The 23,569-nt window shown below is 46.1% G+C and overlaps 1 protein-coding gene across 1 annotated transcript in view; it reads left to right on the top strand.

Moving 5' to 3' along the window:
• The window catches only part of FRMPD3 (FERM and PDZ domain containing 3), a 106,478-nt gene extending 84,543 nt beyond the window's left edge, over positions 1–21,935 (top strand). Inside the window, exons 14-15 of the mRNA XM_072625697.1 lie at positions 14,213–15,034; positions 18,050–21,935. Coding sequence (XP_072481798.1) covers positions 14,213–15,034; positions 18,050–21,015 — 3,788 coding nt within the window. The 3' untranslated portion in view covers positions 21,016–21,935. The remainder of the gene's footprint in view (positions 1–14,212; positions 15,035–18,049) is intronic.
• The last annotated feature ends 1,634 nt before the right edge of the window (positions 21,936–23,569 follow it).

The following is a 23,569-nucleotide window of genomic DNA, read 5'->3' as shown; positions in this document are numbered from 1 at the left end:
CCTGTCGATGGCAGGACCATGAAATTCCAGCTCTAGATCCAGACAAGAAATGGTGAATGAGGGAATTTGGTGGACCATGGTAAGAATTATATGAACTGATGCAGAGTGAAGTGAGCAGAACCAGAGGAATAATATAGAATAATATACAATGACTTCACTAAGGTAAATGTACAGAATGTTAAAAGGAAGCTGGACTCTGAGTCATTGTAATAACCCATCTTGATCCCAGAGCATAGAGAATGAAAGAAATCATGTTCTTCTCCCCAGAAAGCTGGAGGATTTCAGGGCCATACATATATTGTCAAGATCAGAATCAGGCATTCCTTGAATTGGTTGTTCTTGTTGAATAGTTTTTCTTTGTCCTAAAGGAGGGTTCAATTCCAAGGAAGAGTTGAGGGATGGGGGTGGGGGGCCAGGATAAGACTCAGAACTGACTGTGATGTTAAAGCAAAGCATTAGTAAAGATAAGCTACTCGTTCCAAAACGCAATGAAATACACCTCTGAGTAGCCCATTCCACCAGCTACCTTCCCCATAAGCCATTGAAGAGTGGTGGGCAGCCGGCCCCCAAATTCCTTAGGATCTGCACTCAAGGCAGTATATCCTCCTCTTAGGCTGCCAAAGTCATCTCTTCCTTGTCTTCCTCTGCCATGGAGATGCCTACCATGGTGGCAAAATGCAAAAAATCACTAGTTACCTTGGGAGTGGTTCACAGCATCTTGGCCTTCTGGCATTTTTACTGTGGCATTTTGCTTCTCTTGTTCAAAGCCCAATCGTCTATTCACAACCAGATATTTCTAGGGGGAGACACATGGACCAGGGAACTCTGTGATGATGCTGCTGACTGACAGTGTCTGCAGAGAGCAGTCTCCTGCAGCTTCTCTAGCAAAAGCTGAACACCTTCCAAGTGGATTCTCTGTGTTGTTCCGTTGGTCTAGCCCATGTTTCGCTTATGCAGTGAGAACTCTCAGGTCCTTGCACTTGGATGTTCTCAAGCTCACTGGAGAATAGCCAGCATCAAATCTCTTTGGATCTTCCCTTGTGGCAGCAGGTTTTGTGCTTCTTTGACACCATTCATAAAGGCTGTAGTGTTCCTTTTCTTCCCTAAACTCCATGACTTTCTTAGGGGGATATCAAGTTCTCATCGATAAAGTCCAAACGTGGTTTGGAGTGACCACTTGTTGGCACGGTAGTCTTGGAGGAAGGAAGACCCAAGGTCAATATCTACCTGAGACACTAGCTGTGTGACCCTGGGCAAATTACTAATTCTTTCTCAATCTCAGTTCCCCATCTGTAAAATGGAAATAATAACAGCACCTACCTCACAGTGTTGTTGTGAGGATCCAATGAGAAATTATGTGTAACGTTTCAGGTAAACCTTAAAGCACTGTATAACAGCTATTAGTTATTATTACATGGGTGGCCCTCAGTTTATAGAGGCCTTAGGTCCTGTACAGGCTATGGAAATGACTAGGTCACAATTGTCACTTGAGATATCCTGGCCAGCAGATCAGGATCCTCAATGCCCTCTGTCTTTCTGTCACTGCCACATGAGTTCCCACAAGCCCAAGTGGAAAGGACACAAGAAAGGCTGTTGGCAAGGGGTGGCTTAAGTTGTGCAGGACCCAGGTCAACGTGTGCCAGTCTCATGTCTATGTCCCAATGCTGTTAGAGAATGTCAGTTTCTAATAAACTTAGGCCTGATTTTGTGCCTCAGAATGCTCCAGGCACAGTTCTGCTTTTCTGAGTGCCCTCTGCTGATTCTTGCCCCCCCACCCTCACCCTCATCTTTGCCCCTCTGATAGAAGCAGCTCTGTCCGCTCTTTCATTCCTCAGCAGCTCCTCTATTGGAATTGGGGTTATCCAGAACAGTCCCTCAGTTTCCCTCTGTGGCTTTTTCATGAGTAGCTGTCTCTTAGCCACTGGAGAATAATTTTTTCTGGTCTTTAACTACCTCTCTATCCACTGCCCTCTCCTCAAAGAAATTCACTGTCCTTAGTAATTCATCATGTCCAACCCACACTCTTCCTTTCTGCTCAAGCATGCCCATGTTCCTTTGTAGGCTCTTGGTGTGCACCAACCCATTATCTGCTTCAGTTGGTCTGGCCATCTGTTCTCCATGTACAGACCCCAAGGCAGCTAATTGGCACAGGTGATAGAGCACTGGGCTTAGAGGTCAAATCCTGCCTTACAGGTTGCATAACCCTGAGCTATCCATTTAACCTTTTTGTACTTCAGTTTTCTCATCTGCCAAATGAGGGTGTTGGACTCAGTGGCTTCTAAAGTAGGCCTGCTTGACCTTATTAGTGTCATAGACCCCTTTGGCAGTCTAGTGAAATCTACAAAGTATTTGTAAGAATTTTTTAAAAAATTCATAATTGAAGGAAATACTAAATTTCAGTTAGAAGTTGATGAAAACTTAGATGTAACTTTTTTCCTTTCCAAGTTCATGGATGCCCTGAAATCTATACACAGATCTCCCAGGCTAAGAATCTCTGCACTAAGGGCCTTTTCAGCTCAAAATCTGTGATCTCATGCTGTTGATGCTGAATTTGGAGCCAGGAAGATACAGGTTAAAATCCCACCCCTGACACTTACTAGCTGTGTGACCCTAAGCAAATCACTTAAATTTCCCTGGGCCTTAGTTTCCTCCTCTGTAAAAATGAGGGGCTTGAACACAATGCCCTCTAAGGTCCCTTCCAGCTCTCTGATCTCATGACCCTTTGGCCACCAGTCTCAGAAGCAGCCTTTTCACACACAACCCAAATTTCCAGGAAGGCTCTTTCCTCTCTTGCTGAAAAATATTGGTCAATTAGACATAGACTTACTACACAATCTCCACTTTCCCAAATTGGGCACTCAGTCACATTGGGATTCTGCAGTTTTCAGAACACAAATGAGCTCAAATATTGGGCTCCTGAGACTCTTCACTGGCTTCCTCCATTTTTCTATAGTCAGTCCTTTGCCACTGCTGTATCACTCTAGTCTAGTAATATGTCCTATCCAGGACTCAAAATAGTTCCACTCCAAAGAGTTAAGGCTGTCCCCCTGAGAAATATCTTGATTTCCTTTAGTGGGTCTCTTATATTTCCACCAACAGGCCTACAGTCTTGTCTCTTCTTGTTGGCATCACCCGTACAGGTGCTATTTTCCCTCCTAGCCCAGGGTTTCTTAAACTTTTTCCACCAGCAACCTCTTCAGTGCTTCTTAAATTGTGCGCCATGATCCCCATGCTTTGCGACCTCTCCTGTGTAGGAGGGTTTCCCCCTTTGTTGTTATCTCCTCATCCTCCATAGACTGGGAGTGAAGGAGTGAAGTCGAGTAACTAATCCCCAGACATCTTCGATCTTTCATATCTTTGAGGATGCTACCCCAAATTGGCAGGTTGGAACCATCGTTCTGTCGTCCTCCTTGAGCACTCTAGCCAGTCCCTTTTCTTTATCTTCATCACAACATCCCATAAATACACTGAAATGAATAGTCCTAGTTAGCTAGGACAAACCAACTTGCCAGTGGTCGCATAGCAATGGGGGCTGTTTTAGCCCAATCTCAGTTGCCACATGTCTTGACGATCCAATGATGTTTAACAATAGTCACTGGATAAAAGGTAATAGTGGGTCTGTTCAGTAAGAGTGCCATTGGGCAACAACCAACACTTGGACCTGGCAGTCATAGCCTAGAGAACAGAAAAAATCTTCAGGGGGCCAACATTGCCAGATGAACTAGCCTCAATATGACCTAATACTCAAACAGGTGATGGAGAGAAACACAGACAGAGAGACGGAGAGAAGGAGAGGACAGAGACAGAAGAGGAGAAATACATAAACTCCCTCAAATTAAAAAAAAAGTTATCCTAGATAAAGCCCCCACAAATGTAACATTCTTTAGGGGTTTATGAATAAACTCATTTCCTATTACTTTTAAGACTACTTGGGGCCTGAATTCAAGATACTCTACATTAGTTCAGTATGAATGAATGAATGAAGCATTTACTAAGTGCAAAGGACTGGATATACAAAAAGAAAAGACTCCTTGTTTAAGCTCATCTCACCTGGAAACCCCCTCCTTTTGGATCCTTTTGGATCTCACCATTTTATCATAGAAACAGCTTAATTGATCATGAAAAACATGGCAATATTGAAAATCATAAAAAAGATATTCTAATCCATGAGCATCATTTCAACCTCAAAGTTGTCTTCTTCACGTCTGCTCCTCCTCCTAGTCCAGAATGGAGCTCATGGCTTCTCTCAATTCACATACACTCAGCTCTCCCTATATTCCTCATGTCGTTTCCTTCCCTCCCTCCAGGGGAAAACTCAACAGTCACTCATAGTGTATTTCAGGCAGCTAGCAGCAGGTTTTGGGGGTGTATCGATCTTTCTACATTCCTCATGTGCTGTGGAGAGCTTAGAGCTTGGTCAGACGTCAAAGATGCCAAGGTCATCCACTGCATCCTGAGCCATTGCCAATCATCCTGACTTTTGTCTTGTCACTAGACTTCAGTGACTCTGGAAGACAGAGTGAGGCTAATGACTTTATGCAACTCAGTCTCATGGAAATCCAATTCATTCACAAGTCAAAACATCACCCTGTGGTGTCATTGTTCCTCTTCAAAAACCAAGGCCGAACAACAACAACACGTTCTTCAGATAGTGAGTGATGCTACCTTTGGCTGCTCTGTATGCTGACCCCCTGTGCTCTCTCGATATCTCGGGTTTGGTAGGATAGGAACAATCCCCTACCCCCATCCAAACCACCCCTCTCCAGACTGCTTCAGCACCTTGAAGGTATGAAAGAGAGTTTCTTACCCACAATGGCTGCCTGGCAGAGCAACCTGGCCATGGAACTTATTGTCTCTTTCTCTTTCCCCATGCCTTCCTTCTCAAAGTTGTCTTCAAAACTTGTCACTACACGCTTATCTATTCATTGTCCAATCCTCCCACCCCAGCCCCAGTCACTAAGCATCCTGGAAAGAAAGAGAAAAAAATTATGTTAAAGCAGCAGGGTACTACTTCCTCCCACCTTCCCCTCCAAGTCCCATCAGGAAAACCAAACTTGTATTGATCTGTTTACTTCAAAGTCCATGTAATGCCCAATCCTAGTCAAAGAGAAGGAATTTCATCTTGTACTGCTTGTACTGTAGGCAGGCAGTATTAAATTTAATCAACATTTATTAAGCACTTACTGTGTGCCAGACACTGAGGATCCAAAGATAAAAACAAGAGCTCCATAAATCTCCCCCGCCCTTACTTCCCATGCTGCTCACTCAAATCTCACATACAGGTCCAAGACCTAGGAAGAGGCATCAGTAATAGGGTGAGCTGGAATGCATGACAGACCCCTTTCTGCTTTGTCATCAGCCTCACAACATCCTTGCCTTATTTGCTGATTCCATGCAAGAAGTGTGGGCAACAGCTTTTGATCACTAGAACTAAAGCCAGGATTGTGACACGTCTAGCAAAGAGCTCAGAGAATCATTGGATTGTTTGAACTAGAAAGGACCCCAGAGATCACCCAATCCAATTCAATCTCCCTCTCCATTTTATATATGAGGAAACTGAGGACCAGGGAATTTTGGGTCTTGTGGTCACGCAACTAATTAGGGACAAAAGCAGGACTCAGCCCAATGTTCTTTCTGTTCATTTGAATAACTTTCCAATGAAACAATGTGCTAACTCAATAGAGCTTCTTGACCAAAGGGTTTTTAGCTTTATATGAAAAACCTAAGTTTGTAAATACTGATCATAAGAACCAGCATTTGTATAGCACTTTACAACATACATTATGGAAGTGATTAGTACATTACTAAAGAAATGTTCACTCTACAAATATTTCCTTTAAACAAGGGTCAGTCTAGTACCTCCAATACTTAGAACCGTCCAATCTCAGAATTCACTAGAGGTCATCTAGTCCAATCCCCTGTCGGAGGTAGAAATATCTTGTTTGTTTCTAGAACATTATCCACCCCCAAAGGATGGGGTCCAGCACCTGATAGAGTTCTGGAAAGGACCTCATGTTAAAAATGAGGAAACCGAGGCTCACTGGGATTCAGTTACTCACCCAAAGTCATACAGACAGTTAGCATGAGAGGTATGGGATTTGAATCCAAATTTCCTGATCATAGAACAGGTACCACACTGTCTCCTGGAAGGAGCTTCTGATATATGGAAAGAACATTTGAATAGTCAAACAAAGCAGTTCTGGAATTTCAATAGAGACAATGGAGAAAGTGTGATTTGATCTACCCACATTCAATTGATGTACAAGCCTAACAGAAGTCATCCATTTTGTAAAGTATGTAAAAACTTATATTGCCTGTAAAAATCCCTTTGGCCTCTCTTACTATTCAAAATACAAAAAAATTCCTTCTAGTTAATAGCTGGACAGCTAGGTGCCGCTATAGTGGATAGAGCACCAACCCTGGAGCCAGAAATTCAAATCAGTTCAAATCTGATCCCTAACAACTACTAGCTGTGTGACCCTGGACAAGTCACTTAATCCCAGTTGCCCCCCCCCCAAAGTTAAGGCCTTTGAGTGAATGAACAGAGGAGAATAAATAGATAATAAATCATAAGAGTAAATTATTACATTCTGCACAAGGAATTAGTGACTGTGGGAACTTTTTGTTTAATTATCCCTACTTGGATACTTAGTTGTGGTATGTGTTATTCCTAGATTTTTGAAGTCTCTGACATCAGGATGCAATCTCTGAAAGGTTCTCTCACACTGGCAAAGCTTCAGAGTCATAGACTGTGTCTGCCCTCTGGCACTCAACCTAGCTAAAGTTGGAGAAGCTCATCCCACTAGGATCTTTACTTGGTGATATGAATTCTTTGACTTTCCCTATTACTGTATATAGGGTTGGATGGCTGTGGAGGAGAAGTGAGGCTGGTGATCTGCACAGCCCTCCCTCACTCAAAACAAAGTCCAAATGCAAGTCTTGTCATCATTTCTCTGATGTCATGGTCTTCTTTGGCAACAGAGGATGAACACAACAAGATAGGGTTGGATGCTTCACTCTTTCTCATTACCCATACCCAATCTGTTGCCAAGGCCTACTGATTTCACCTTTGCAACATCTCTTGGATATACCCCCTTCTCTCCTTTGACACTGCCCCAACTCTGGTCTAGTCTGTCATCACCTTATGTCTGGACTATTGCAATATCCTGCTGGGGGGGTGCTCTGCCTTCCTCAAGGCTTTCACCACTTCGGTCCATTCTCCATTCAGCCACCAAAGGGATCTCCCTAAAGCACAAGTCTGATCCTGTTACTTGCTACTCAGTAAACTCCAGTGGCTTCTTATTGCCCACAGGAACAAATACAGAATACTCTGTTTGGCATTCAAAGCCCTTCATCACACAGCCAGCCCCCTCCTACCTTTCTGTGCTTCTTATGCCTTACTAACCACCATGTACTCTCCCAGTGACACTGGCCTCCAGGCTATTCCTCGAATAAAACCCTTCATCTCTTACTCTGGTCATTCTCTTTGGCTGTCCCCCATGCCTGGAATACTCTTCCTCCTCTGTTCCCACGGTTGACCTCCCTAGCTTCCATTAAGTCTCAACTAAAATCCTACCTTCTACAAGAAACCTTTCCAGTCCCTCTTCATGCCAGTGCTTTCCCTCTTTTAATTATTTCCTATTGATCTTGTGTGTAGCTTGCTTTGTAGATATGTTTTTTGCATGTTGTCTCCTCCATTAGACTGTAAGCTCCTTGAGGGCAGGGACTATTTTTTTGCCTCTTTTTGTATCCTCAGCATTTAGTACAGTGCTTGACATATTGTAGGTGCTTGATAAATGTTTACTCAATTGAATCAGCCGTGGCCAGCCAAGAAATATCAAAAAGTACAAAATAGACCTCCACCATTTCTGATTCTGCAGTGATAGGGGCAGAGGTTTCCTAGAATTACACTGTTTTTAGACATGTCTACATATATTAGCTTAGCTATTGGTCCTCTAAACATGACCAGTAACCTAGGGGTGGTCATAACTAGTAGAGGAACGAATTCACATGAGGTTTTACATTCTAACCATAAATGAAATCATAACATAGACAGAAATGGCAGTGAAAGAGAAGGATGGCTCATAGGTTTCCCTTGCAGAGGCAAATAAAAAGTTGGTTTTATCTCGTGTCCAAAGGTCATGAGAAACATTGTCATGGAACATTCCGTTGTTCCATATTGCAGTGTCCATGGTAAGTATTTGCAAGAAAGATCACTGAAAATAATTCCATCTTACCTCCAATATTGATTGCAGAAGTCCAGGAAGTAATGAAATTAACTCAACATATGTTACTCTGCCTCTGGCATACATTGGCTGAATGATCTTGGCTAAGTCACTTTCCAACCCAGTGTCCCAGGCAGCTCTCTCTAAAATTGTAAGTGGCAAAGAAAGTGCCAATCTGGACTGGTTGAAGGAGTCTCCTCATCCAGCCCTTATCTCTTATCCCTGTACTTTGATACTCAGTGACTTCCATGCAAAGATTGGCATAGGGGATGCTGGGGAAAGTTGAGGGAGAACATGTCAGAAGATATAATTCAGAAGTAAGGAATGAGAGAAGTATGTAGACCACATGGAAGCCTTATGCCTATCTGTCATGAATAATTTCTTTGAGAAAAGAATCAGAAGGCACCAGATCTAACAAACACCAAATAACAAAGTAAAAAAATAAAGGTAAAAAGAGTGATATTTTAACAGATATGAAATAACTCAATACAGATGTGAGAGTCATTCCTGTAGCAGCTATCTGTATAAAGTCAGACTGCTGACTTGTTAGAGCAAAGGTCAAAATTAACCCAAAGCTAGAACAAAAAATAAACATAGGGAAAAGATACAGTCTGATGGGACTCAAGCTTTCCAGAGAGAAGCAGTAAACATAAACTTGGTTGAAAATAAAAGTAGTGTTACTGAGGGAGAATCATCAGTTAAAAGTGAAAGTAAAAGCGAAAGTAATTTTCCTTAAAGGGCTAGTATAAATGGGCAAGTAAATGTACACATCACCATGTCCTTAGGACAGGCCCACTGTGCAGGTCCTTGACTCTGGAGTATCTAGATTCTGGGATATGCAATTTCTGTTCTCCAAGTGGGTGTGCCACGCACATTGCTACACTGGCCAAGACTGCAGGAGGTCCCTATGGTGAGGGGCTGCCTCCCATTTATACTGTACCAGGACTGTCATCTAGGCACTAGGTAATGTTAGACAACATAGGACAAATGGTACCTATTGTGTATCTTACTGGGCAATGGTTGTAAAAATTAGAGCATAACTTACCTGTGAAGCCTTTTTTTCTGCATGTACTATTATAACATGTTGGCAAATAGCCTCATACCACTTTCTTGGTGAAGATATGAAGATTTTTAACATGTCACAGGTGTACCAGTAAAACAGTTACAAACCGACCTATACAAGTCAATTGATGACAAAAATTAGAAATGAATGAAGGAACAGACAACAACTCTGATTATATTACTTTCTTGAATTGAATTCAAATAAATCAGCGACCATAACAATGACACCAAAAGAGCCTAGAAATTACCTCAGCTGACAAACAGTGATCTTACCAGAGACAAACAGAGCAAGGACAACATTGGTTTAGAATACAAATTCATTCATAAAATCATACAGAGAAGGATGGTGGAAGATTATGAATAGTATCTGGTAGTGTTCTGGTAAATGTTTAACTACTAACTCTCTGAAAAACATGTACATTCTACACACTTTTAACTTTAATCAGCATTACTAACATTTTCTTCATCACTTTCTTAAGTCTAGATATTCAATAAAACAATAAATCAGGACTTGATTTGTAGAATTTGCTAATTTCTAAAATGTAAATGCTCACATGGAAATTTAACAATTGGCTCGAGAGCCAGTATGAGTTGCCTGCAGCATACTCCTGGAAGTATCACTTCATAAAATAGTGAGAAGCAGTAGAGGGAAAAACCAGTTTAAAGAAAGCTTGGTGAGAGGTCCAACTAAGCAAAATCATCTTGAAAGTATATGAGGATGAAGATGAAAGGACAACAAAGATAGGAAAGAGGAAAATATCTGCAAAAAAAATTTTATAACACTTTTCACCATGAAAGACAGTGAACTACCACATTAGGACTCTAACATCACAGTCCTGGATGTGCTGTTTGAGGAAATGACAATGACCCTGAACAATGATGCTAAAAGCACCTGGATTAAATCAAGTATAAACAGAGATGGTCCGTGCTGGAAATAACACAATTTTGAGGATATTGAAGAATCAGTTCTCAAGGTATCTGAAAAATAGGAAGGTACCAAAGGTGTATGTGAGGGGGGCAGGGGGGAAGGCAACTGAGATATTATCAATAACTACTGACTCGTATGTACACTTTTCCATGTCTTTCAATTTCATATGTGAGTAATTTATGCTCCTCAATAAAGGAAGAGAACAGGTAGGTTTCCACAGATAATAGGCCACAACAGGCCACATCTTTAAAATTACACTGAAGGGGATAGAAAACATAAGATTTCCCCTTGTGCTCAAAAGACATTTGACTTCATAGGGCAAAACCTCATAAAAACTCTCCTACAGCAAGGTATTTCCCGTGTGTATATCAAAATTGTATAAGATTCCTTGAAAAATGTAACAGCAGAGAGAACTTTGTTCCATAACTGTCTGATTACTAATATCATGTGAGGCAGAAAACACAAAATCACATGCTCTCTCAAATTGTTCCCCACTGTCATGGAAGAAGTCTTGTGCAGAATCCAAGTAAATAAAGGATTCCCTATGGGTGTTGAGGTCCTACACTTGCTTCTGTTTGGGGATGACATTGTGCTGATTGTACCAGGCCCAGGAACACTTCAGTGCCTCCTACCTATGATCCATAATCACTCAAGAGAGTTTAGCCTAACTATCCAAACAGGGAAAACCAAGTGGATGAAGGATGCTCATTGTCCAGGCTGTGGTATGCAATTGAATCGGCTACCTATAGAGCTTGTCCACTGGTACGTAGAGCTTGGACAGACGCTGCAAATGGACAAGGAACTGGACCCAGAACTGAACAGGAAGGAGAGTGGAATGGATTGCTTTGGGGAAACGGCAACGCACCTTGAATGACCCCCCCCCCCCAACTTCTCACTGAAACAAAGGCCTGTCTTTTTAGCACCCAATATTCTGGTGAGTTCCGATGGCTGTGAGTCATCAGGTGACATAGTCTACGAGGAACTAAAGCTGAGGATAATCCAAAGGGCAAAGGAGAGGCACATGATCAAGGAGAGCAGGTTGCGGCACATTACAAACAAAAGACTTAACCAGGGAAAGTAGCATAAAGAAAGTCATCCAAGATGCCTATCACTAGAAAAAGAGACAGGCTATCCATATAGCAGGAGTAAAGGATAATCAGTAAGCAGATGGGGTACTCCACTGAGTACCATTCAGTGTCAAGAGAAGACACTTCAACATGTTGAGGGGAAGACCCAGTGATAGAATTAGGAGAGAACATGTATGAGAATCCTACAGGATAGACAGACATGGAAGGATGATGATCTGAATTGTTGAAAGGAACACCCCCATCAATGAGATCACAGATCCATTAGAGTTGGTGGGGGGAGCACAAATGCCTTCATTTTTTCTATTTCCAATTTTTTCAAAGTAAATAGTTTGCTTCTAGATTCATGAAGTGTTAGAACTGCAGGGTTAGGAACCTTAGAGGTCATCTTGGGCAAACTCATCTCTCTCTTGAGAAGTCTGGGAAGATTTCCTGCTGGAGATGGTATTCAGGTGATTCCTGAAATGAAGGGGGTTTTTGGAGTCTGGGTTGAGGGAGAGAGAGAACTTTATAAGCACAAAAAAATAACCCAGGAGGAGGTTTAGAGATGTACATGGAAAGAAATACAGCACAGGGCAGTGGACCTGGAGTCAGGAAAACTTGGATTCAAATCCCACCTCAGACACTTACTAGCTCTATGACCTTGGACAAGTCATTTAACTTCTATTCTCTTTCCACATCCGTAAAATGAGGGTGCTGACACCTAAGGTCCCTTCCAACTCTAGACTTCTGAGCCAATAAGGTGAATTGTGATGAAGTGGGCACATGGCATCTGTCCTACAGAAGACTCTCTAGTGGTCTTGGCTAGAGAACTTGGCCTATCTTGTGTAACTTTTCTGTTGCCATCACCCCTAAGGTATGGCAAATTTGGCCAATCCTCCCCTAGGCCTTACACTTTAGGAGACCCTGGCTGTTTCAAGAACTAAGTAACCAAAAACATTCAGTGAGTCAGAAGAGAGAAAAAGCTGCAACTCATTCATGTCAGGGAGTCACCACACCCACGACTATGGCCATGATCATGACCACTGAGGTGACATAGGTGGGAGTAGAGGGGCTGGTCGTCTAGCAATGGCATCTTCCCTCCTCTCTTTCCTTTTTGGGACACCATTTCCCCCTTGGCTTGGTCTTTCCTTTCTCATGACTGCCATCTTTCATTTTGCCTAGATTTTACCTGCATTCAAATGGTGGGGGAGGGAACAGTAGATGGGACACAATCCCATCTGCCTTACCCACGGTCCTCCCTCCTCTTTTCCTCTCTCTGCGGGCCCCTAACCACTTATACACACACAGCCTCAGCAGATTATCCTACCATGTACTTTATGTCCTGAGCTTCCCACCTCCATACCTCCAAACTTCTTGGTCTCAAAGGACGAGATGCCAAGGTTAAGCCCTCCCACTTCATCTTATTAATAGTAACAACTCATGTTAAGTCAGGAAGATTTGAAAATATGAATAACTCCTATTTCTGTAATACTTTTGACAAAGTGTGTCCTTCACAATACTGGCCATGCAATTATTCCTCATTTTACAGATGAGGAAACTGAGGCCCAAGTTACTTGCCCATGGTCACATAGCTAGTATGTATCAGAACTGAGATTTGACCGAGATGCCCTGAGTCCAGAATTCATATTAGTTCACTTCCCTACTTCTCTCTTAAAAGCCTATGGTGGTATCTCTTGCTGACTTCATCATCTTAGGCGCCATTTTCGCTTTTTCACATTGTATATTATATACAGTCCAGATATGGCTTCATCATTATTGCTAACAAGAATAACTTGCTATAAAAATGTTGGCAGAGCTGTTCCATTCCTCATGTCTTTGTTATCCCCTTTCTAGATTCATCTGCAAGTGCTCTCAAGTTTATCTGGCTTAGCTGGGTCTCATGTTCAATGCTCCCAAATCTTGTTTTCTCTTCAATTGCATTGTGCTATCTTACAAACATAGTGTTTTACATATGAGCTTGCACTCTAACCTTTGGCTATCATGTTATTCTGCCTAGGAAAAAAAAGATTAATTGCTGATCAAGGGTGTGTCTGGGTGCTTAAGGTCTCATTTGCAACAACTGTTCAGCATCAGTTAAAATTTTCAAGTCAATTATGTCATAAGTCAATGCAGTCACATTTTTTTCCATTTCCCATTTTTCAAAATAAACAGCTTGCTTATAGAATTATAAAATGTTAGAACTGGAGGGGGTCTTAGGGATCACCTACTATAATCCCTCTAATTTTTTTCTGAATTTGAGAAAATGGAGGATCAGAGTGGTTAATTGACTTGCCCAGGGTCACATAGCTAGTTAATGGAATAATTTGGAGCTAATCTCATATAGTATCTTCCCATGTTTATCCATGTTTCGTGTCAACTTTGACACCTTAACCCAAGTGCAAATCTCACCAATTGTGATTTGTTCCTTGGAGCTCCTTAACAAGTCTTATTCTTTGAAAATGTAAATTCTTCTGGGGTGAGGGGTAACACCATACACTATTTCCACACTGTGTTGATGACTGATCAGATAGCTTTGCTCCTGACTATAGGAACCCTAAATATCATTGTAGCAATGGTTCTATGGAGGTGGGATAGGAAGGGCTAAGGAAGGGGAGTGGAAGAGAACTTCGCATACTTTACAAGTTCTTTAAGTATATCCATGTAGAAGAGTCCAGTTGCGCCTGCCTTCTCCTCATTTCAAGAGGTGACAGGCATAACAGCAGTTCCTATGGATGGCCACCACCCAGGATTCCTGAACTGACACAGCTCACTTGCTTCAGTCAGAGGGCCCTCTCCTTTGGCACTCTTTTCCACCGGTAGATGGATGGCTCAGAGCAAGGTGCTGGTGATGTTAAGGGGACATAGAACAGCCTTGCTCAGCAGCAATCCTGGGTGCTTGGTCTGACCCTTCCATTCTTTTTCTGGTTTAGATTACATGCAAAATGCCCACCACCCTGTCTCTGGGGGCCACCTGGGGAAGAAGGAGAGTAGTTTTGTGGGCAGCATGGTCTCCAGCCCTGGGAAGCCGTGCTCGCAGGGCCCCCCAACTGCCAACTCAGAGCTTGTCAGTTTCTGCTACCTCCACATGCGGGAGCAGAGGAAGGAGAGGGAGAGCCAGACAGACACCAATGAGAATCTAATCTTCTTTGAGGAGACCAGACCCAGGACCAAGTCGGATCCAACATCCAAAAGCTCTGGCCAGGGTTATAGTGAGGCTGCCAACGACTACGACACCACCAGGCCGGTCCAGGTGCCCTGCACCAGCAGAGCCCGGGCCTATACCATAGATAATACCCTTGGGGCTGAGGCCCTGAATTTCTACTGTGACTCCTGCAAAGCCAAGCTCAAGAACCAGTTGGGTTCCCGGAAGAGCAGGAGGCCAGGGACCTCCTGTGACAATATGGTGGATCTCATGTCCCTCCCTCCCCCTGGAAGTGAAGAAGAGGAAGAGGAGGAAGATGAGAGCACTTCCCTGCTGCCTGCCATTGCCGCCCCACCCCCTGGTTTCCGAGACAACAGTTCTGATGAGGATGATCCCAAGCGACGAGTGGCCCAAAGCCAGGAGCAAGGTCGACCCTTGTGTGGAATCCTATATGATGAGATCCCGGTGACTCTGATTGACAGCGTACAGACCCGAACGGTCCGAGACCATGCCCAGGAACTAGACGATGCCCTGGTGTCCACCCTGCAAGCCTTGGAAGCTCTTGCTGCGGCCGAGGACTGTCCGCATCCCCCACCCCCACAGACAGCAGGTAATAAACTGTCCCTCTCTTCCTCTCTCTTTCTCTCGCCTTCTCTCTCTTCTCTCTAGGCTTCATCTCATGTGGGACCACTGTTCCTTGGATGAAATCTAACCAGAGAGACTCCCCAATTTGTGTGATGCCCAGGGCCAGACAGCCCTGGGAATGGGCCAGAGGTGGCCCAGGTGAGAAGCAGTATTCCCAAGCCAGTGACTCCAGCTGCAGCAATCCCTTGCTCATTCTTAGTCCTATCCCTTAGAAATATCCCTGACAAGAATCTCAATAAGAATAGCTAATATAGATTGTGCTTGAGGGTTTGCAAAGTGCTCCACAGCCTTTATAATAAGAGCTAAAATGTATATGGTGCTTTAAGGTTCACTAAGCGCTTTACAGTTATTATTTCATCTGATACTTAAACAACCCTGGGAAGGGGTACTCTTATTATCCCCAGGAAACTGAGGCAAACAAGAGGATAAGTGACTTGTCTTTGGTCACACAGCTAGTAAGTATTCATGGTCAGGTTTGAACTCAGGTCTTCTTGACTCTAGGTCCTGTACCAACTAACTACCTAGTTTGGTCCTCAGGACCAAGGGAGTCAAGAGAAGTGGGGCACCATAGTGGAAGTGGGAGTGGAAGTAACAAGGAAATCACCAGATAGGCTGAGGGTAGGGGAGTAAAAGGCCATCGGTAATTGGGACCAAGGAATTCCTGCCCCCCTCCAACAAATATACATGTATGCTTCCAAACCCATAGGGAGAGCCTCTCGGAGATGAATTGAGAGTCAGAGGACCTGGGTTTACATCCTGGCTATGCTACTTATTAGTTGTATGACCTTGAGCAAGACTCTCTGGGTCTCAGTTTCTTCTTTTATAAAACAAAAGAGTGGAACTCAATAACTTCTAAGGTCCCTCTTAGCTCTAAATCTTGGGTGAGTCACTCGCTCTTTGTAAACCTCAGTTTCCTCTTCTGTAAAATGAGATAGTTGAACTAGATGACCTCTGACGTCCCTTCTGGCTCAAGAGCAAGGCTCTGACCTTCATCTCCTGCACATATCCATTCCTACTCATAGCCACACATTTTTATACAGAGAGAGAAAGTACATTATGGTAGAAAGGGCATTGAGTCTGGAGTCAGGAGGTCTGGGTTTGAATCTTAGAGGCTCTTCTACTGACTTGTATGACTTTGGGTAAGCCCCTTCCCCTCTTTGAGTCTCAGTTTCCTCATATGTAAAATGAGGAGGTTGAACTACATGAACTCTATAGTCCCTTCCAGCCCTAAATTCTATGAAATATGAACACACATAAAGACATATGCATGTATATGTAAAAAAAAAAAAATAACAGAAGGAGAAAAAATAAGAATGAACAAAATGAGACCAAGGGAGTAACGGAACATGGAGACAAGGTACAGATGGGAGATGAGGGTTGGGGGCGGGGGCGGTAGGGAGAGCATGGATTATGGGCAAACAGTAGAAGGTAGAGGAAGGGAGGAAATGCGGAAAAAGGGTAACCAGAAAATGAGCAGCGTCTGTTATTCCGTCTTCGCTTGGTCCTACCCCCTAGAAATTCCCCTCAATACAGCAACAGCAGTGATAATCACAAACACATAAGACTACTTTGAGGTCTGCAAAGCACTTTGTGTACATTATTTTGGTGGATCCAAGGGAGTTAAGACAGTTAACGTCATGATAGACGTTATAACGATATAACATTATATAAACTATATAATGGCATTATAATGCGAATAGAAGCTCCCCTTTTTCAGCTCCCCAGGGCATGTCTCCATCTCAACTTGGCTATGAGTAGTCAGCTAGCAGACCTGTCTTAAGGGTCCAGGTCTCCAGACTGCAGCCTAGGAGGGTGGCCAAACTCAACTAAGCCTCAGTGGCCCTCTTTGGGATAATTACCAGAAAGATCCCCAGCTATCAGGTCCTAAAGAATGTGTGAATTAGCAATTTGTTTTGTATATAGCTGGCATTGTATAAAATGTATTTCAAGCTGCTGAAAAATCCACTCTCCTCTCGCCCCTCCCCAGTTTCCCTCCCATTTCCTGCTTCCCCTCTTCATCCCTCTCCCCCCCCACCCCTGCTTCTTTTCCTTCATGGCTCTTAATTTACCCTTATTCTCTTTTCTCCCAAGAAGACGTCGTACTATAGCGTAATGGAAAGACCAGTGGCCTGGGGGGTCAGATCCGGATTCTACACTAATATAACATAAAGTGATCCCCAAACCTTAGGCCTATGAGATAATAAGGCTTATATCTGGAAGTCACCTTAGAGGTTATCTAATCCAAAACTCTCATTCTGCAGCATAGTGGATTTGTAGCCAGGAATTCCTGGGTTTGAATCCTGCCTCAGACACTCACTACTCATCACTTCTCTTAGTTCCTTGTCTATAAAATGGGAATGATAGTAGCAATTACCTTGCAGGATTGTTGTGAGAAGCAAACAAGAGAGAATAAAAACGAGAACAACATAAATATGAGCTGTTATTATTCCAGATGAGAAATCTGAGATCCAGAAAAGAGAAGGGATTTGCCCAGGGTCACACTGAAGGCAAAGGAAAGAGCTGGGAATGCAAACTTGGGTCTCCTGACTCCAAAACCAGTGTTCTTGCCAGTATGCTGCCCTGTCTTGTACATTTATTAAGTGCCTGATGTGCACCCACAATCTTTGACCTCAAGGACCTTCCCATTCCAATGGGGAGGAGGAACTAGCTTGGCAAAGATAGTTCCCAACTGTCTAGTCCCAGCTTTTCCACTAACTAGCTATGTGACCTTGTATAAATCACCTAACTTCTTTGAGCCTCAGTTTTCCCATATGTAAAATGAGGGGATTGGACCATATGAACTCTCTGGTCCCTCCAGCTCCAACATTCTATGGTTCTATATTGGTTTTGCCCAATCTTGAAAAAGCTGCCAGTTGGGCTCTGTCTAGATCTGCCCGACTTAACCCCTCTGGATTTCTTGAGGGACATCTGTCCTTGCCAAAAGTAACGAGCTCTGTACTTCCCTCCCTTGTTTGTCCAGGTCTGATTGTGCTGGCTACCATCACCCCTGAGTCATCTCTGGACTCTGGCCATGAGACCAATTCATCAGAGTTGACAGACATGTCTGAAATGGTGTCCGCCATGAAACAACGTCAGAATGCCACCTACTTTCTGGCCCAGCACATCAACAAGGAGGGCCTCATGGCCCGCAAGGACCTGCCTTTTCGGATCCCGAGCTGCACAACCCAGGCTGTTCTTACTGCCCCGTACCCTCTGGGGCGCCAGGAGGCCAGCCTTGCATCAGCAGCTACTCGAAAGGCAGCCCTCCCCGGTCAAGGCTCTGGTCCCACAGGTGGCAGGAGAAGATTGGACCCCACCGAAGTACAGACTCACCGAGAGCTCCCCCCAGCTCTGGCTGTGCACCCAGCACTGGCCTCGCAGCTCAGCAGTGAGCAACGGAGCCAGGGCCTGATGTCCTGGGGAGCAGAAGGCAAGGATCCTGACCACCCTAAGGCTGCCCTGGAGATGTCTCTGAGGGCCACCCCTGCTGCTCTGAGTGGAGATCAGGGCGCAGAGCTGAGGGACAAGGTGCCCAAGGAAGTAAGGCTGAGTCCCAAGCTGATCTTGGACTCCAAGGCCAGTGCGACTCCAGCCATTCTCTCCGCAGCCTTGCAGCAAGTGGTACCTAATAAGACTCTAGCCTCCCCAGGGGCAGCTGTGGACAGCACCCCTAGGGGAGAGAGGAAGCAGGGGCCCAGTGCAGGGAGTGGCAACGGCAGTGGCATCTGTAAGAATCTCAAAGCCAAGGGGAGCCCCAGTTCTGCTGAAATTACACTCAACTATCAGCAGCAGCAGCAGCAGCAGCAGCAGCAGCAGCAGCAGCATCGGGGTAGGGGGCAGTTCAGCCCAGAGGCCTCTCCCAGAGCCAAGGCCCCTTCTAGGACCCAGGCTGACCCCATGCGCCTCTCTCTCATAGAGGAGGACAAGCTCTCTGCTCAGGGCTTGCCTGCCAAAAGCTACCTCCCAAGAAAGGTCCGGGAGCCCCTCGGGAAGCAGGTCAGTGGGGAGGTGGGGAGCAGGGGTGGGTCCGAGGGAGCCAGCTCAGCCTCTAGGAAGCAGGGGTTTGCCATGGGTCAAGGGGAGAGAGGGCAGACCGAAAGTCGGCTGGAGGATAGTGGCAGAGGCCCCCGAGCTGGCCACCCTGGCACCTTCCAGAGCTCCGGTGGTCAGCCTAGAGGTCCAAGCGCGCTGGGGCTCTGGGCTAGTGGCCGGCAGGCAAACACAATGCCCTCCAGGAAAGCGGCCAAGGCCCTGGATGGGGCTCACTCCGACCCTGATGGGCCAGCCAAGCCCAAGGCTTCAAAGGCGCCATTCCGCCTGAGGAACCTCTTCTCCGCCACTTTCCCATCCTTGATGAAGAAGGAGACTGACGAAAGGCAAGCGCAGTTACAGAAGGTAAAGCAGTATGAGCTGGAATTCCTGGAAGAGCTCCTGAAGCCCCAGACCAAGGGGGACCTCCCTGCCCCGGAGTACCTACATCCCTCGGGCCCTGGCCGCTGTAGCTGCCAGCTGCGGAGCAGCCCCGTCCAGCAGGTGCCTGGCATCTCCCGGGAGCAGCGCCGCAGCTGTGACTGTAAGCGGATTTGCCGAGGAGGGAGACCTCAAGCAGCCCAGCTCCCCGCTCCTGAGCTGCTCCGGGGCAGAGAGAGAAACCGAGCTCTCCCCCTGCCCAAGCGCCTGGAGGGCCCCTCGGCTTTGAGCTTCAGCAGCCCCGGCAAGAGCTGCCGAGTTCGGTCCACCAGCCTGGAGTCCCGGGAATGCCGATCAGAGCCTGAGAGTGGTGTGTCATGCCTGGCCACCTGTGCTTCTAGGGGGGAGTGCATGGCAGCCCCGCACTATAGGAAGCTAATGCGCCGCTATAGTGTTAGTGAGCTGGACAAGAGTGACCAGGCCTCTCTGACCTCTGACATCTACCAGCACCCGCCTCTAGGGCTGCTGCCCAAGGAGGCAGATGCTGGCTTTCCCCAGAGTGTGGGTCCCAAGGGCAAGCCCCATGAGCTGATGTCCCTGGGGGACCCCTCTTATGTCCAAGTCACTCCCGAGGGCAAAGGTCCCAAAGCAACAGCCACATTTTCCCTTCCAGAAGAGGTGTATCCTGGCCCAGCTGATCTGGAGGAGGATGGCGAAGGGGACAGGTGCTGCTCCATCCGCTACTGCTTCTATTACCGCAAGTGTGACATGGCCGATGACGGAAGTGACGGCAAGGATGAGCTCTCCTACTCAATCCCCATGCAGTTCCTGCCTGGCATGAAGTTGGACGACCAGGTGGTGCCTGTGGTGAGCCACACCCTCCAGGTGTTAGACGCCACCACGTGCAGCAGCAGCAGCCCTGAAGATAACCAGACCCAAGAGATTGACCTGAGGATCTCAACCTTCGAGGGGAGCCTGGCTAAGATTAATGCCCTGCAGGGTCACGTCTATGCCCTGCCTGATGGCTTCCTGGCCGTGCAGCTGGACACCAATGAGCTGTTGGCGGTCCTCCGGCAGTGTGTGGTGAACCCTGAAGTCCGGGGTTCCAAGCCCCACACCTCCCAGCTTTCCCAGTATAAGCTGGAGCTGGCCCTCAAGTTCAAGGAGCTACGGGCCTCCTGCCGTCGCGTGGCGGCTGTGGATAAGAGCCCCACACACATGCTGGCAGCCATCACGGGCAGTTTCCAGGTGCTAAGTGGCCTCATTGAGACCTTTGTGCGGCTGGTGTACATCGTTCGCTCGGAGGCCCAACGTCAGGAGCTGCTGGTCAAGGTGGAAGAGGTCGTGAAGAACTACACCTTCTTGTTGCGAGCCGCTGAAGAGTCCACAGCCCGTACCCTAAGCCAGCAACAGATGGCGGCGGCGGCGGCGGCGGCAGTGGGGGCGGTGGGACCAGTGTCCGAGCGCCCACCAGTTTCATCAGCGACTGTTATGAGCACATTCACGCGCTCTTTGAAGACCCTGATCAACAAGTAAACCTTTGTCCAACTCCCCGCCCCTCCCCTATGCCTCCCCAGCCCTACGACTCCACCTACCCAACTGATTGGTGACCGGTGGTCCTCTGAGCAGCCTAGCTGTAGGGAGCGCAGTACATGTCAGTGTCTGCCTGGCCAGACATAGTTGAGAGTCTTTTTGTGTCAGGGAAACCAGATCTGATTCCCGCCTTGGTCAAGGCTTTTCCTGGAGCCTCCAGGCAGCTGCTGCCCAGGTGCCCCCTTCCCCCTTGCCCAGCCACCCCCCCCCCCCCAACCCTTACCAGTGAGGTCACTTTTTGAGAGGTGATACCCATCTCACTTCCTGCCCTTTATTTAAGCCTAATGGGGCCTTATCCTATGGGAAAGTGGGCTGGTTACTGACTTCCAGGCTCCCCACAAATAAGTGCCCCACACCTCCCCCCCAACTGAGAACAACCCAGAGTTAAGGCAACTATAACTGCCATGGGGGATGGGAGCAGAGTGCCACCAAGGTGGGCACCGAGCAAGCTGGGCACCCACGCTATCACGTGGGGAGACCAATGGGAACCACCTCCCAAGGTCATTAAGTCTCGGTGCCCTATAATAGCCTGACCACCCTGAAGTCCAACAGGGGTGACTGTCTGGCCCTGTGACGGGCCCTTGGCTATTTGGTGCCTGCTTGCCCATGAGCCAGAAGCTGAGCTGCTGGCTAGCAGCCGGAGGGAGCCCTTCTGCCCTGGCCCCAGCAGGGGTGCCCAGCCCCTTGCCACAGGCCTGCATGCCACCCGGTGGCCGGCCGGGCAGGGCAACTCCCAGGCCCTTAGTGAGCTAACAGCTATCAATCTACTCCCTTACTCTGGCCAAGGCACCTGGTTCAAATGTCTGAATTCCCGGAGCTCCCTTCTCAGTCCCCCGAGAAGGGCCAGCCACTACTGTTGGCTGAGATACCATCTCTCAACAGCTCCTTCAGATATAGTGCCCATAGGATTTAACCGGGATGGGGGGACCCAGGGGAGGGTGGGGTGAATTTTTTTTAAACTCCTGGGCGTTAGCATGAGAGCCCCCGAGGAACTGAGAGCCTTATCTGGTGCATCCCTGCACCTCCCTCTCCAGGAAAACCTGGAGCAGACTTGACACTGTTCCGTACCCTCCCCTCCAATATACATCCCGGAGTCCTAGCCCTTTAGGAGTGGAACCCCAAAGTCCCCATGTCTCCCTACCACTGTAGGGATGAAACAGAGTGGCTTTATCCTCCTGCATAGATCAATTACTGTCCACCCATCCATCGCCATCATTCACTTTTTTTTATGATTATTATAGAAGCCCACAGAAAATCTCCCGTTGTTCCATGACTTTTCTAGAATGTACACTGTGCTTTAAACCGATCCCCAATGCCCCAGTGCAATAAAATTCCCTGAGTGGTGAATATTTCTGGCAAAGGGCAAGAGGGCCGAATTCTACAGAAGGAGACCCCCTTGCTCCTTACCCGACCCCCAAGACCAAGTAGCCAAATGGATCAGAGGGAGTTTGCCAGCAGGGCACAGATATCCCCTGTGACCACAGAAGGTGGAAGAGCTGCCCTGCGTGGTCTCTGGTCTCTCCTCTTTCCCATATTTTCATAGCCACAATTTCCCATTTGAATCCTTCCACACCTTCCCTGTTCTGTGCCTGTTGCATTCCAGGTCGTCCCTTCATCTGCCTCTCATCCTCATAGAGGAACCATTTTTTAATGTCTGTATATAGTATATATACAAATAAGATATATACATTATATATGCAATGTGTCTTGTTTTACAAATAAGAAAGAAAGATTAAATCTATTCATCTTAATATCCTAATTGGCCCTTGGTGTGACTTTTTTTTTTTGTGGGAATGTGAATATAGCAGTTACTGGCTTGAGGGGCAGCTCCATTTTTCAGTTCTATGATCTCTGTCCCAGGTCTTTGCTCTTCCACTGAGTGATTCGTTTGGGTGGATATCCAGAAGGGAGCTACCAGGATGGTGAGGGATCCATCAAATTCAATACAATAAGTATAATGAAACACTCACCATGTACCAGGCACTGGGGATACAATGAAGAAAAACAAGAAACATATCTACTAGGAGAGATAAGATGTACAAATAACAATATTAATAATTGAGAGGATTTGTATAGCACTTTAAGGTTTGCAAAGTGCTTTATGTGTGTTATCTTATAAGAGCCTCACAGCAAGTGACTTGCCCAGGGTCACATAGTTAATAAACTTCTGGGACAAGACTCAAACTCAGGTCTTCCTGACTCTTAAGATCGGCACTCTATCCACTCAGCCACCAAAAGGGACTGTAATGCAGAACAGGATATCGCAAGTACATCCCAAAGAAGCTCATACCACAGTGGTACAGCTCTCATTCTTAAGAACTTTTTAAAACATCAAGCTTAAATCTGTTTCTTTACCAAAAGCCAGATTTGGGGAATGAACAGCTGCCTAGGAAGATGGCATCAGGGGACATGATTTTGATTTCTGGACCCAGAGCATCTGGTTCTATTTCAACCTAGATGGAAATCTCCAAGTGGAATGACCCAGAGATCTGTTCTT

This window comes from Notamacropus eugenii, chromosome X, assembly GCF_028372415.1.
Source record: "Notamacropus eugenii isolate mMacEug1 chromosome X, mMacEug1.pri_v2, whole genome shotgun sequence".
Taxonomy (NCBI): domain Eukaryota; kingdom Metazoa; phylum Chordata; class Mammalia; order Diprotodontia; family Macropodidae; genus Notamacropus; species Notamacropus eugenii.
The sequence above is the reverse complement of the archived record's forward strand: the minus strand, read 5'-3'. Positions and strand labels throughout refer to the sequence as shown.